General features: G+C 42.4%; 1 protein-coding gene across 1 annotated transcript; it reads right to left on the reverse strand.

The window, feature by feature from the left end:
• Positions 1–293: 293 nt before the first annotated feature.
• On the reverse strand, positions 294–13,254 carry cavin4a (caveolae associated protein 4a). The gene is made up of 2 exons (XM_030751992.1): positions 12,662–13,254; positions 294–2,941 (listed from the first exon to the last, which is right to left on the reverse strand). The coding sequence occupies exons 1-2, from the start codon at positions 13,070–13,072 to the stop codon at positions 2,357–2,359; spliced, it is 996 nt and encodes a 331-aa protein (XP_030607852.1). The 5' UTR covers positions 13,073–13,254; the 3' UTR covers positions 294–2,356.
• Positions 13,255–15,420: the final 2,166 nt, after the last annotated feature.

The following is a 15,420-nucleotide window of genomic DNA, read 5'->3' on the forward strand; positions in this document are numbered from 1 at the left end:
GATTATTTCTGCTGTGAATTTGGACATTTTAACATGAGAGTCTATGGGGACTGACTCACCGCCTCAGGAAGCCTCTGGTGGACATTAGAGGAACTGCAGTTTTTGGTTTCATTTTTCAGCCCTGGAGCTTTGCCTCTCGCTCATAATAAGAAGCTCTGATTTGACCAAATCATCTTTGAACAGTGTATAAATAATGATTTAATAATGAGAGTCAATGAAAGGAAACGAGCATTGAGGATTCATGAGAACTTTATTCATACAAAACAAAACAAAGTGAGTATAGACAGCTGTTTTTCATCGTTTAGCAGTTGTTGCTGATTGTTGTAAAAATGGAAGCTGAGCTGTAATCAGAAGTGAAAAAAAAGAAAAACAAGAAGTGACTCCAGATACGACCCACTGCATTAAACTCACTCAGCAACAGAGAAACATAAGAAGTAAGATATACAGGAAGTGTATTTTCAAAATAAGGCACAGCACTAATGTATAATGACAGCACTATTGAAAGCAAAGCCTCTAAAGAATATCTGATGACTGAGGCGCCGAAAACTTTAAATCCTGTGATCCTGATGAAGGCGGCGACCTCAGTAATCACTGCAGGAGAATAAACTCAGCGTGCTCACTGAACTTCAAAAGAACCCATGAATATCAAGCAGAGAAAAATAAAACATTCATACACCAAAATCTCCCACAAACCTTTGAAGCCACCAACACCAGAACTCAGACTGCCTCAAATCCACCACATTCAATTTCAGACGAGTAATTACAGTCTGGCTAATGTCACTGCTAGAAGGGGCTGAGCTACTCTCAACTTCATGCAAAGTTTTTATATTAGTTTTAGCACCAGTTACTGCATCTGCTCTTCTATTACATTTTAAGCTGCACCGGGCGAATATTTTATAAAAGCTGTGTGTTCAGCAGCTTTAATCAAACTTACAGAAAGGAATTTAATTTCTCGTGGACTTCCTGCAGGAAGATCAGACAAAAAGCTACCCAAGGAATTTTGGATTTTGATGGAATGATGCAGCCACAGAAAACAGGGATCGCTTGGTTTAAATATTTAACCTGATGTAAACAAAGAACTAACACAACACGCATCTTTAACCAGTTTATCCTCAGATTTAAAGGTACTTTCTGTAACAACAGAATGCAAAATTGAATGAAAACTTGAACCACAAGGTGGCAGCATTTCAGCATAAAATATTGCACCCACATTACGGTTTTCTGGGTACCTTTGAAATTATTTTATGCTGCTACATCGAAAGACAACTTCTAAGTAATGTAATAGTTTTGCAGTGAGAGTAAAGCCATGCCCTGTCTTGGACATAACTCTAAAGCTGCTGCGCCTTCACTTTCTGTTAACATTTTTACTTAATTTTAAAAGGATTTAAACTCTTTTTATATGATTTATGCTCCTTGCTGACTTTAATAATTGCCAGTGTTTAATTAAATATGACCTAACATTAGTGATAAAGTCACCTGGAAAGAGTTTAGTGAGATACAAAACCACAGAAATCGAGGGCCGTTTTTGACCATTGACTTCTAGAGGAGTCGCCCCCTGCTGGTCAAAGAATGTAGGTTTAAGGCACTTCTGTGTGGGCTTGACTTTTCAGACATCTTTTATATACACTTGTATTATTGTACAAGTGTATATTATTGCTACATGAAATAGTTCCTAAAATGAGATCTAACTTCCTGGATGTTTTTTATTGGCTGACACGTTCAAAAATATATTTTTGTGAGACTTGGTCTGAAGGTCGCTGGTGCCAATTTTGGTGCAGACTGGAAGAAAATTGAACAGCTTCATAGATTCCAGTGTGGCCTCCATCAGCCTATCAGTGCTCACTGATGTTGCTGGAACACTACAGGGTTTCCTCTGCTCACAGAAACCAGTCTGACATCGACTCTGTGTTCGCTTCTTTTCTCACCAGGCTTCTCAGAGACCAGCTGAGGAATTTTTCACCTCTCCATATGTCAACATATATTTGAATATATGAACATCCAGATAAAAAAACATCAAGACCTTCAGCATTCATCATCCGTCTCTAAGTTCTATCCACCGTTCATCCCTCTGCTATCTTTCTCGGCCTCATCTGCACCTTTCACACTTTCCTCTACAGCCAGAAACCTGAGTTTGTCTCCATGCATCAGCTGAATTAAACCACAGACACTTGATGACTTCAATTAGCAGATTTTTATAAATAACCAGTTGATATTCAGATGATTTTTCTGGTGTCAGTACAAACTTCTTCCATTATAAAACAGTCAAACAAATAAAATGTCCTTCATTGATGTCATCCAATCACAGACCTTCTCTCTAACTCCCTGCCTTCACAAGTTTTCAGACGCGTCCTATCATCTACTTCCTGTGATCTTCCTCTACTATCCGGATGGCCCCGGCTTCCTCCACAGGCCCCTCCCTCTTGTTCTCCAATGCGACCTCAGTGTAGGTGACGCCCCCTTCTGGCTGGCTGACGTTTTCCTGGAGTTCGGCCTCGACCTCGGCGCCCTCCTGGCCCTCGCCGACAGCTCTCTCCTTCTTCAGCTTGATGCGGAAGGCCTCTTTGCTCGGAGCTTTCTTCGCGATGTTCTCCTTCAGCCGCTCGCCGGACTGCTTCAGCCGCTCGCCAGCCTGGTGCATCTTCTCCCTCCGCTCGGGCGGCATCACCTTCTCGCCCAGATGGTGGAACTTGGTGCCCAGGGTGTCTTTGGTTTTGCTCATGTTCTCCTTGGAGAAGGCAGCCTTCAGTGTTTCTGTGCTCTTCATGACTGACTTCTTGAGGCGAGCAGCTCGTGACGGGTCCGCTTCTTCCATGCTGAGGTACTCCTCATCAGAGGAGAGGTCGGCGGGGACGTCGTAGGCGTCTGGCTCGATATCCAGGCCCTCCAGGCCAGGTCCTTTGGGAGACTTGGTGACGGCCACCGAAGGGATCTCTGTGTCACCCTGCAGATAAAATAAAAGGTATGGATAAAGTTTGTTGGCCTGATGGAAGAGACTAAATAAGACATCACTTTGATGGCCTGTTATCCTCAGCGTGTGTTCAGCACTAACCCTGTTAGATGTGATTTCAGCACCAAATGGAATAAAGTCCAAACAGTACAAACTAGAATCCTTCATTGGCTTTGGAAGAATTTTATTATTGACTGTTGTTTTTATGATTCTTTCTTTGTTATTGTTCCATCTGCTGATTGTGTTTTTCTGAATGTTTCTTCTCCTGCAAAAGAGATTTCAATCAGAGATGCACCAATCTAGTTTTTATTTCCCAGTTCTGCTGAATATCAGTCTGATTATTAGGTTTTTTAATACAGAGGAAATATGAGCCTAGTAACAAAATATCGGTGAAAGGAGACCCTTCATGTGCTTTAGGTCGTTTGGTGCCACGACCCTTGAAAGTTCACTCAAAATACAGTTTGTGAAGTTTTCTGCAGCGAATCATCAGGAAACAGATCAAACTTTCTGGGAGCTGACGCTTGTGTCTGTTCCTCTACATCACAGACATAAAAATGAGATTTTGGTTTTACGTTGTGACAGTTGCAGTTTTTAAAGTGTGTTTTTCAGCCCAGAAAACTTCACATGGAAATGCTGGACTTTCTTTTTCTTTTATCTCGTCCACCGATGGGTGGAGGGAGGTTATGTTTTTACTCCTGTTTGTTTGTTTGTCCAACTGCAATATAAATTTTGTTCATAATACATAAAACTTTGTTTATGGTCCATGCTTTGGGGCCTAAGCGTGGACCATAGCACAGACCCATCTGACAGCGCTCAGTAATCTGGTTTACTTTTTAAACGTTTGCAGCAGACGTCGTCATTCATTAATAAACGCCTCGTCTATCTCTGGAAAAACACATATTTGAAGCAGATATCATGTGTATCCTCTGTCCACGGAGGATAAATTACTGTGCTGCTCGTAAAGCTGAAAGGAGAAAACGTCATATTCCTCTGAGACACCCTGTGAGACATGAGATCCAGTTTTTCTATTTTTACACATGACCAGTAACTGAGCCTCATTCAGACAGGAAGCTGCTGGCAGCAGCGACACCTGGAGCTCAGAAATGCTAACCTCACCATCTGGTTCCTGCCTGATCAGTTCTGGTCCTGGTTGGACTGGACTGTCATCAGAGTTGATTCAGGCAGATTTAAACAAGTTCCTCACATGATGCTATTTGGTCAGATAATGCCAGTGTTTCACCGTTACACCCATGGTGCCCTTTGGTGCTGGTGCACTGAAACATGGCTGCAGTATTTTGTTCACCAAGAAATAACAGTCTCGTTTAACAACACCACAAATTCCACATCAATTCAATTCAATTTTATTTATATCTGAACAGGTGTCACAGGAATATTTAAACGGGTTACTTCCCAAACCAAAGACAATAAAACGGCCTGACATCAGACAACACCTCCTTACTCAGACTCACACCTGAAAGCAGGTAATAAACAGAAGATTCCAGATTAAATCATAACTGTATGTGTATGCTCAGCAGGGGTGAGATTAAATGAGGACAGTTGAGAGTAATGATTAATTTAAAGGTGATAAAGAGCCTCACTACTACTTTAGAGCATACTCACTGCTTTATCCCCTCCAGTATGAACTGAATTTTTAGGTGCTGCCTGATTATTTTTTAATTAAAACTGGCTCGTATACAAGAAATGAAGTGTCTGACATTCAGAATTTCCTGACCCCAAATGCTGACCCCTGTCCTCAGTATTTACAGTACACAAGTGTTTTCATTTTAATGTTTAATTTTCCTCCTAACTATTTAAAATGGTCGACACAGCAGAGCAGACACTGGAGGAGGCTCGTTGCAGGTCCGCTCCACCTGCGGCGCCCTACAGGTGACTTTGGATGTGAAAGCCAATTAATCCTAATTAAGCTGTGGCCACCTGAGACAATGACACTCATTAATCAGGGAGGAGTCATCAGAGCGTATCCACACACTGTGAATGACACAATAATTACACCAGCAGGGAATGTGGGTCGAAGTATGTATTAATAACCTCGGTGGTAAAGGAGGAAGAAGAGACGAGAGAAACCATCAGAGCCTTTAATTATGTTAACACACAAACCAGATCAGTCACACTCTCATCGCAACCTTTATGCATTTCAATCTCGAACGATGACGGCACGAGCCTGCTGCGCACAACACCAACAGCAGGGGTCGGTTTCAAGTGAGCGTTAAAAAGAAACACAAAGTGGCTTCCAAGAATCTCTCAAAGTGACACACAAAATGTCATCACGAAGACAAAAAACCCACAAAATTACACAAACTAACCAGGACAGACGTAACCACAAAGAGACAAAATAATTAAAATGACCACAAAAAGACACGTAAACAAAGACAAAAATCATAAAACAACATAAGTTCAGATGGACACAACCATCGAGATGCAACACACACAAATGTTACACACACGCACACACACAGGCACACACAGACGCTCTGTAGACTCAAAATATAAATAAAGACACGAGTACGGACTGAAAAATGTCGACACTAAAGAGACACTAAATGACCATAAACACTCAGAGACACTCACAAAGACACACAAACAACCACAGAGTGAAACAAAACGACTACAGAGACACTACATTTTTAAAACTGGCCAATAAACATACAAAAGTTAAACAAAAGCAAAGAAAATGAGTTCAGAATGATAATAAATGGATGTAAAATGAACACAAAGAGGCCAAAAAATAACTCCAGAAAACAAGTGACCACAAAAAGCAGTTCACAAAGTTCTGATCATTAACTGATCGATGACGCTGAGTTCTGATCATTAACTGATCGATGACGCTGAGTTCTGATCATTAACTGATCGATGTCGTTGCTGCTGAGGCTGCCTGTGAGTCGCTCTATTGAGAGGTGGCGTCATGCAGTCATGTGACAGGCGTGTAAAATGGCAGCGTGTAAGCAGGGTGACCTCCTTTAATCGTGTTTGTTCACTCTTCATCTTCTCTCTGCAGAAACATCACAAACTAAAAGCCATCAACTCCTCTAAAATTACACGTTGTCCTCTGATGTCCGCTGTGCGAGCCTCAGCCGAGCACAGCGGCCCTGAGAGTAAACCGGCAGCCATTTATCTTTTTCTTATTACTGCCCACCGCCCGCCCGTCATTATTCAGCCGCCGGCGAGGCGATGACCGTCTCTAACAAAGCGCCCGCTGCTTCCCGGTTAAACGGCCGCAGCCGAATCTCTATATTAGGAGACGGAGGGAGGCCTCAGAATAACCGACTGCACATCATTCATGAGGAAACTCAACACTGCGACCGTCTGCAGAGACGACCGCCCGGGACCAGACTGAGCTAAACCTGGACTCACTGCAAAGAAGGACAGAGCTACCTCATGCACTGTAGCTGGGAACACAGGCAGGAATTGTTGTAACAGAGCAGATATTAATAATTCAGTTTCATCATCCATGTACAGATGCAGCCTGGGGTCATCCACGTCAATTAGAGCGGGCAGAAATTTATGATCTATTACAAATAAAGCAAAATAAAGGCCACCAATCAGAAGGTTGGTGGTCTAAAGTGTCCTTGAGGAAGATAATGAATGCAAATTACCCATGATGCACTGGAAAGTAATAACTGTATGTTAAAGATGGACACGGGTACCATGACGTCAACCACTGGTTTGTGGAGCTTTTTTTAGCCACAGTGTTAGCATTTTGGGAATTTTGGAGCCAAAAATGAGCAAATTTAGAGGATGCTATGCTACCAGCTAATGTTAGCTGGCTGGTTACCATCTACATCTATAAACGGTATGAGTGCATCACATAGACCGAGATATCTGCTAACAGATTAATAAAATATCCACAACTCTCCACAACTGCAACACAGATATTTTTCAGATAACTTCACTAAAAATGCTCCAATAGGCAAAAACAGCACAAACATAGTTCAGAGGCCCAATTCAGTGGCCATTAGCTAATTAGCTGAGATGAAGCCTAGCAGGCTGTGAGTAGCTACAGCCGCCTGTATCAGTCAGAGAGGCTACCTCCCTAATAATGCAAACACCAAGCCTGAATACAACATAAACTGGTAAAAATTTAAGCCCTGTGTAGTTTCTGTGAAGGAGAAAAACTACTTTAGGGTCCAAAACACAAAGCAACAAATACATAAGCACAACGGTCCAAAATTAATTTGAAAAATATTACCACAAGTTACAAAATGTATATAAAACTGCTGTAACAGATTCAGAAATGACCACAACACAAAAACATCATCTTTAAAATCACAAAACAACAAAACATTTACCAGAGAAAAAATAATATGACCAAGACAACCTAAAAATTACTGCAAACACATGAACGCAAAGTTAGAGACACTAAATGACCACAAAGACACATCTAACAACATGCAAGCAAGACACAAAATGCTTCAAAATGCTTCAAACAACACACCCATACATACAAACTACGTGAAAATATAAAAAACATAAAATGATCTTTAAAAGATATTAAATTATGACAAAAACATCCAAAATGCCAACAGAAACACAAAAACATCCACAGAACGACACAAAATACAGAAAATCATTACATCAGTTAGCAAAGATAAGCACAGCTACATGAATACGACTATCAGCAGATACATAAAAGAAACGCACAGAAAACAAAATGCTTTTGTGACTTTTTGTCCTTTTCTGACGAATAAAACTTGATTAGAAATGAGTACAAATGGATGCAAAATGACCCCAGAGACACAAAACGGTCCATGTCTCCACAGTTTCATCGATTTTATAATTACAATGTGCAAAATTCCCTTACATAATTACAGTGATTTAATACTGCTCAGCCCAAGGTTCGCACCAGTGCCGAACACGTGCGGAGGTGAAGCGTGCTCTGCAAGACTACGAGCGCCGTCTGCTCCCGAGCCCTCAAACAGGCCTCAAGCGACATTATTAAAGTGATGCAACAGGTGACAGACGGGTTTCAGTGGATCGAACTTATGACGGTGAAATGCTGCCGGGTAGACGGTGCAGAGGAACGAAGCAGCCAAACAAAGCGTGACAGCAGTGATTACGGCCACGATGAAACCATCTGAGGAGGGAACAGGACAATGGAGGACGTGGAGTTAAGTTCACAAAGTCTCTAACCCTCTGCCCTCCCATCTTTTTCTGCGATATTAAGTCATCTCACAGGACTTCTTTCATCTCCTGCTGTCCTTTATCTCGTCAGCAGCCGGTCAGGTTGATTGACACGCCGTTTCTCGCTGCATCCTGACCGCTGTGATAAGCTGACATATCAGAGCCTGATTCTGGCTGACAGCAGTTTATGGCCTGTCCCTGCTGGCAAAGAGGAAGAACGCTGTCATCCCAGAATAGGTCCCTCTGTCACGGATCCACAGCAGCTGTTAGCAGCTCACACAGAGCTCCGGTTACTATTCTGAAGTCTGAAAACATTATCGAGGACCGAAGACTCCCAACTCACTGCTCAACGTATCCCCACCGAGCTGGATGGAAAAGAGAGCGGGACGACTTCCATAGCTTCCCATAATGTGTGTTTTCACTGGGAATGTGAGAGGTTGGGATTTTGGTTACAGGCAGAAAATTTGTCTCTATCAGCCTTTATATGTGATATATATGAGCAGAGACCATCAATAACACCAGACGGATCAAAACTCTTCCATAGCTCTGCAAAACAGAAACATTGTAACATGAAATCTGTGCATTTCACAGGAAAATGAATCTATAAATGTACTACATGGAAATAAATACTTCACTGTAACTCTCCTAATATGCAGACGTGGGTTTGGTCTTTGTAAAGAAAGAAGAAGCAGGCGAAGGGTTTCCCACTGCTTCAAGGCAGTGGTAATCTCAGCTAAACGTGCCGGCATTACAGGCCCAACAGAGAAGTCCAACTCTGAAGATATATGACAATATACCACATCGTGACTGAAGAATAAAACTATGACACGGAGCACTGAAGGAACTTTGGATGTAAATGAAGACGGAGAACTAAAACCGAGCAACATTTGGAGGCTAGCTGACATATAATGGTGTGCCCCCTGGTGGTTAGCTCCAGAGCTATGGCCAGGCTAATATAAACACATTAGCACAGTGTGGAGATGGAGGGCGAGGGATAAACTGTTCTCAGTCAAAGATCACATTGTTCCTGGTGAGCAGAGCCAAACGGCATCAGCAGGAAGAAGATCAACGTTCAGCGAAGAGAACATCTGAGACCATCCGTCCACAACTCCAGGTTAGTCATTAATATGTTGCTGTGCTTTCTGGTTACTCGCCATGAGAAAGTCCTGATCCTCAGCGTCCACACTGAGATCTGAGTGATCTTTCCTGAAGCGTTCAGATGGCGTCTGAGCCCCTGGCTGCACTTACACTGCAGGTTTTTACAGACGTTTTCCACATGAATCATCTCAATAAAAAGCTGAGAATGACCACTGAATATTTCTGAGGGGTGTTTATTAAAAAAGCACAACAGCACGTTAAAAAGACGAGAACCTCATCGGCCGGAGACGCCTGGACTGCAAACAGAAGTGATCAACATTTGGACAGCACTGTCATATCATCGATGGTTTAGTTATTCATTATTATTCATTTATTGTTACAAATTTCTAAACACGACTGATTTTGTATTTTTTGTTGTGTGATTAAATCATTTCAGGGTTTTGGGGATTTAAACCTGGAACCTCCTGTAAGGAGAAACGTATCCGCTGATCGGTAAAACCAGCAGTGCAGGAAAAGTGTGCAAGTTATTGTACATCACTCATAACAACAAAACCACAGGTGACGTCTGTGTTTGGTGCTTATTATCTGCTAATGTTGTTAAATGGAAAGGTTAAAGAGCAGGAATCACCACAAACTAAAGCTTTACAGAAGTCATTGGCAGGACTCTGGAGAACTTGACTGCAGACTGAGGAGGTGATTCAGCCGTTTGATTCAGATGTGTTGGATCAGGGACACATCTAAAACCTGCAGGACACCGGACCTCGAGGCCTGGAGTTGAAGAGCCCTGACATAGATACTTCACATTTATAAAAGTGTCAGTGTGTGATGGTAAGAATCTGTGTTTACATCCTTAATACAAAAAAATAAGTTCACCTCACTCGTTGTTAGTGGTATTACTAAACAAACGGCTCAAGTGAAAGCGCTCTCCTCTCTCAGTGTTCCTGTCACAGCTCTTATCTGACAAAAGCTGAACTGATCAGGCCTGCAGCTATGAACACCGAGCCTTTGATCTCCGTTATGAAGCTTTCAGTTCCCAGAAATGTTTTTTTATTTTCTGTCCATCATCTGACCGGCTCCTTGTAGCTGAAAATCCCACTGCACTCCAATTAATGCTGTTTTAAAGCCCGTCCAGCTCTTTACCAGCTGCTTCACGTCTCCTCACTCACTTTGTGCTCTTAAAGAACACGGCACACGTCTCCTTGGACGTGACACTCACAGCTTTGCTTTATTTTTCCATCCTTTTATGTTCAGGGAACACTTGACAGGAGTTTTCATTCATGGAAATGTGAGCTTTATAAATTAAAGAGTTCAGTCGAGTGTTTCAGAGTAAAACTTTGCGGTGAGTCCACCTGATCTGATTAAGGTCGCCCACACTTTGGATGAAAGCACGCCTTCTCAACATAACGAGGATGCTTTTCTATTAATTGCCAATGTTTTGGAGTCGAGGGCTCTTATGAGTTTGAACTTAATCCGCCCTTCATTTCCTCACATCGATGCCTGCCCTCTCACTGCGTCCACCGCTTAATGAGCTGAGTCAGAGTTCATCCAGTTAAGATCTTGCTGCTTGGCACACACTTTGGTCTACTTAATTTCGGATACTTAATTATTCTCCAGTTCCTCGTAAACACAAATCTGGATCCGCGTTATCTCAGAAACCTTCTCTGGGGACTAAACTCTTTGTTTAGCAAAATGTTCACCTTCAAAGTAAAAGTTGGGCCTTTTAAAATGTGTCGCTTCAGTAGTAAGACACAACTTTTACTTTGAAGGTGAATGTTCTCTGTTTCCAGTGTGCATTACACTTCTTCCAAATTGTACCACAGCTCGGAGAGTTTTCCATGTAAATTACGGGCACCTGCGGCAATCTGCCGGCAACCAAAGCAATCATAAGGAGGTTTTTGGTGCAGCACCCTCTTTGTAACCAATTTCACCAAACAACAGCCAGCAACCAGTCACCAACCACTCATATTTTTCACAGACATTCTCTTTGTCTGTGTGACTGAGGCCTAATTGGAGATATTTCTGTCCATGCAGTTTATTTTAGTTTCTTTTGCTTTTCATTGCTTGACTGTGCCTATTAAAGTCCATTAAACCCTGAAAATACACCATAAATTCAACATTAATTGACCACCAAGTGTCAGTTCTTTGGTGATCATTTGATTAAACTTACACTAATAACAACTTTTGAACATTTTCTGCTTCTTCTAATTCAACCAGCGATTCAAGACGTGAAATTATTCAGAAATTTACAAAGTAAAAATAAACACAGAGACAACAATAAAACAGTAATGGTCTTCTAGTTTCCCATCCAGAAAGCCACCCCTCAATTTTATGATGTAATAACTCAAATATTCCTGTTTAATTAATCACTTAAAAAGTGATAAGTGGAAATTTATCATTTGTTCAAGTGATTATTGTTAATATAAACCATTGACTTTGATGTTTATCTCATGGCTTTGTTTCTGGACATTTTGGGGTTTTTTTCATTGACTACATAAGTCTACATAAGTCCTTAAATTATGCCAATAATAGGTAGTTGTGCTATGGCTACCCAACCAGTACCACTTAGATGGCTTTGGTTTTAATGCTGACATTTTCAGTCAGACATATTGTAAAGTTGAGATTTGACACTTAAAGAATTCTTGAGAAACTTCCACAGAGAAATCATCCAACACCAAAGACAACAGCTGAGCCAATCACCTGCTTTATAACAGCCATACTGGGAAACACATGAGCCAATCACGTTGTGGTGCTGACACAAGCGTGTGGTTGCTGTTCATGACAGATTAAACTGTGTGGTGTCCAAACCCTTCTGGAGGAAATCCTGGTAACACATCTGCAGTTATTTGGGTTGTTTTCAAGCTCAAACTTAAATTTCAATTGTTCAATGAATATAAAAATAACACGTAGACATTTTTATCTCAAAAATCATGAAAATAAAGTTTTTACACTGCTACTATAAATGCTCCCGGTTTCACAACATTACAGCTTCATTATGACGTCAGTCCAGAGTAGCGCTGTGATCGGGCTCCCTGGGTCAGTATAATGAGAAGGTTCTGCTTTTCCATTCAGATAACAATTCTTAATTGTGAAAAATGCTTACTGTGATTGAATAGCTCACCAGTCCTCTTCTATAAATATATCTAATAAAAATTAGTTTGTTATCTAACTGCAGTCGTTCAGCCCCTGTTGTCGTCCATTTAATTGATCTTTTCTTTTGGTTTTTATTGTTTAACTGTGTCCATTGAAGTCCTCAGAGGCTCATCGTGGTACAAGGATAAGTCTTTAAAAGTCAGAGAATCTATCCCACCCTGCAGCTAAGCCTTTTTACACACAGTTTCTGTGGTTTAAAATCACATAAATTGTTTCCACAGTTTGTTAAATCTTCAGTCTCAGTTATCACTGGTCACATCAGCAGAATTCATGAAGTCAAAGCCCAGAAATACAAATCAACATCTAACACTCAGAAACTCTGCTGACCTGGTAGATGACGACTCTGAACTTGTTGCGGGTGAGCAGCTCATCCTGCGTGGACTCCACCTTCTTGACTCGGACGTTTTGCTTCTCGACGCGTGTCCGGACCTCCTTGACATTGGCGCTGACTTTACGGGTTTTCTGCAGGAGCTTCTCCACGGTGCCGCTGGTGTCGGTGTGGTCTTTTGCCAGCTTCAGGACGTCCCCCTGGATGGTCTTGATGTTGTTCTCCAGCTCCTGCTGACGCTCCTCCATGCGCTGCTGGCAGGACTGGACATTGTCGATGATGCTGGCCACGCGCTCCAGCAAAGACAGGATAGTCAGGGCGCTGATGGGGTTCCCGGCCTCATCCTCCACTCCAGCGATCTCCAGCTTCTCCTGGACGCCTGCAGTGCGATACTTCTGCTGATCCATCATCAGGACTCCTGCGTTCAAAACTTAAAAGCGTAAAAGTTGCGGGTTAGTTCTGGAGAAGGGGGCCAGGATCGTTGGGGTTACCGGCAGGGAGACCAGGGCAGCAACACCCAACCGCTGTGACCCAAACTCAGGTCTGGGGACAGGAGAGAGGAGAAAACTCCACCTACCCCTTTTAAAAAAGGCTTCAGATCCAAAGGGAGCCGGATTCAGTCCTCATCGGGATCTGGGCCAGGTGATAAACTTAGAGGGGAGCAGCAGTGCTCACACGAAACCCCCCTGCAGCTAAAAATAAAAACTCTTTGTAAGGTGACACTTTGACATTTTGGGAAATGCAAAGCAGGGGATGATGGAAATTCCCATTCAAGTCTCACCACCCCACGCAAGGCTGATTCATAATTTTTGGTTATTTTCACACACGTTCACGCCAGCAGCTGTGAATCATGTACATCAGCAGCAGCTCAGGAGTCACTCTGCAGGCCTGCAAGGACAGATGCAGAGCAGTCCCAGTTGTCTGGTGTGATTACACAGCACGGGAATGTTTGGGGGATTAAACACTGCAGCTCTGCCCTTTTTTTACTTTCCCCGGGACAACAGAGTCCAAACATCGACTCAGGCTGAGATCTGAGGCTCTTTATAGAGATGACTGACAGTTCCAGAGCAGGAGGAGCATCACAGTGACACTATTTTAACACCCAGTACTCTGAACCAGCACCGCATAGAGGGGTTATGTAGTGTGAGCACTGCTCAGAGTGTGTGTGTGTGTGTATGTGTGTGTGAGTGTGTGTGTTAATATGTTGTATTTAGTGCGCTCTGCCTCACAGTTTGACAGCACAAACCCAGAGGTGCAAAATATCTGTCATCCTTCATGGTGAAAAATGGGTGTTATAAATGCAGTGCACCCTCACTTCATACTCCTTCATTGTGTCCCAGCAGGATGAAAACACAGTCTCACAGCAGTTTGTGAAGAACTCACACAATGTAATCTGCTGATTTGTGCTCCTGGACACAAATTTCATCCTTTTTTTTGTATGCTTTTTTTAATAGGCCAGTCTCATATCTGCTGATTCACATGCAGGTACATGATGTGGAATTTTTCCAGGTGTAACCCTCTGAGGTCTAAGTCATAGGTAATAATCCTAACCCTATCCCAATGCTACATTTTGGAGAAAGGCAGCACTGCGCTGTTTTTGGGGGAGGGAAAAACAAGTGAAGTTTTGATGTATTAGAGTGAATCTTTGTTCCATGGTTGACAAAACGCAGAAGAACAATTTAATAAAAAATTTAATTACCTACGCTGGGGTTGTAACCAATGACAGCTTAGACCTTGGAGTGTGAAAGTCTGCATTTAGAGGTTTAAGGTGTGATTCGTGTTTCTGCAGTGGGTGTGTCATAACTGCAACCCCCTCAGAAACCCTACACCACAGCTTCCACTGCAGCCTACTCTGTAAGCTAACGTGCACCTCCCTGGAAATCTAACTACACGTTACATTGATGCAGCCCTCAAAGACTCTGATTGGTCCATTCAGTACTGTCATTAGGCCCCTATGCATTTCCTGCAGTGACCTCAGTTTAGGAACCAAGCTAATTATGATACAGGTTAATGCAGCCTGATGAAGAAAAACAACCAGGCTGAATAAAACCTGGACAGCTCAGATGTTGCTGTCAGTCATCAACAATGTTTATTAGCTATTAGCACAAATTTACAGAGGCCATGAAACGACACATTTCACAAGTTTTAGACATAATTACGAGCCTTGGAATTTATTTTGAGAAAAAATTGGATTCAAAATCAGGTGTTAAATTATAATTGATTTTTGTTTCACAGAAGATTTCTGACTACGTCACAGGGTTGGTTAGTTGGATAGCATTGTTACTGAGAAAAAAATGGCAGAAGATGAAGCTGACAGTCGTTTCAATAACATATCCAGACATCCTGTGGTATGTCCTGTGGAACTGAGCAGGAGGAGAGCTAGAGTTGGGTGGTATACACCTGGTACAGGTGTGTACACTGCAGCAAAATGCTGATGAAAAGCGAGTAAACCTGCAGTCAGGAAGCTGGAAATATCCTTTCCTTCATAAGCAGCACTTAGCAGATGTTCTGCTGATCGGGGGATGAGCTTGAAGTGGGAATGCATCAGCAGCACGTGTTCTAACCTTTGTTCATGTTATCTGTTAGAATGACATCTGAAATGCTGAATGAAGCTTCATAACCATTAATCTTAAGCTGACATTCATGCCCACTGTTGCGGTTTGGGTAGCCCCTTAACTGGCAAGGGCCCGGTGACGGGCCGTTTGTAGTCCCTTTTAGGCTGTGTGCCAGGCTGTGTGCTCAGCCCTCTGCTGTACTC

The sequence above is a fragment of the Archocentrus centrarchus genome, chromosome 17 (assembly GCF_007364275.1).
Source record: "Archocentrus centrarchus isolate MPI-CPG fArcCen1 chromosome 17, fArcCen1, whole genome shotgun sequence".
NCBI lineage: Eukaryota > Metazoa > Chordata > Actinopteri > Cichliformes > Cichlidae > Archocentrus > Archocentrus centrarchus.

Bases quoted from the DNA above. Each gene is read 5' to 3' on its own strand.
- cavin4a (XM_030751992.1), bottom strand. From the start codon at position 13,072: ATGATGGATCAGCAGAAGTATCGCACTGCAGGCGTCCAGGAGAAGCTG. The intron at 2,942-12,661 runs GTCAGCAGAGTT...TTTTATCTGCAG, and splicing joins TCAGAGTCGTCATCTACCAG to GGTGACACAGAGATCCCTTC.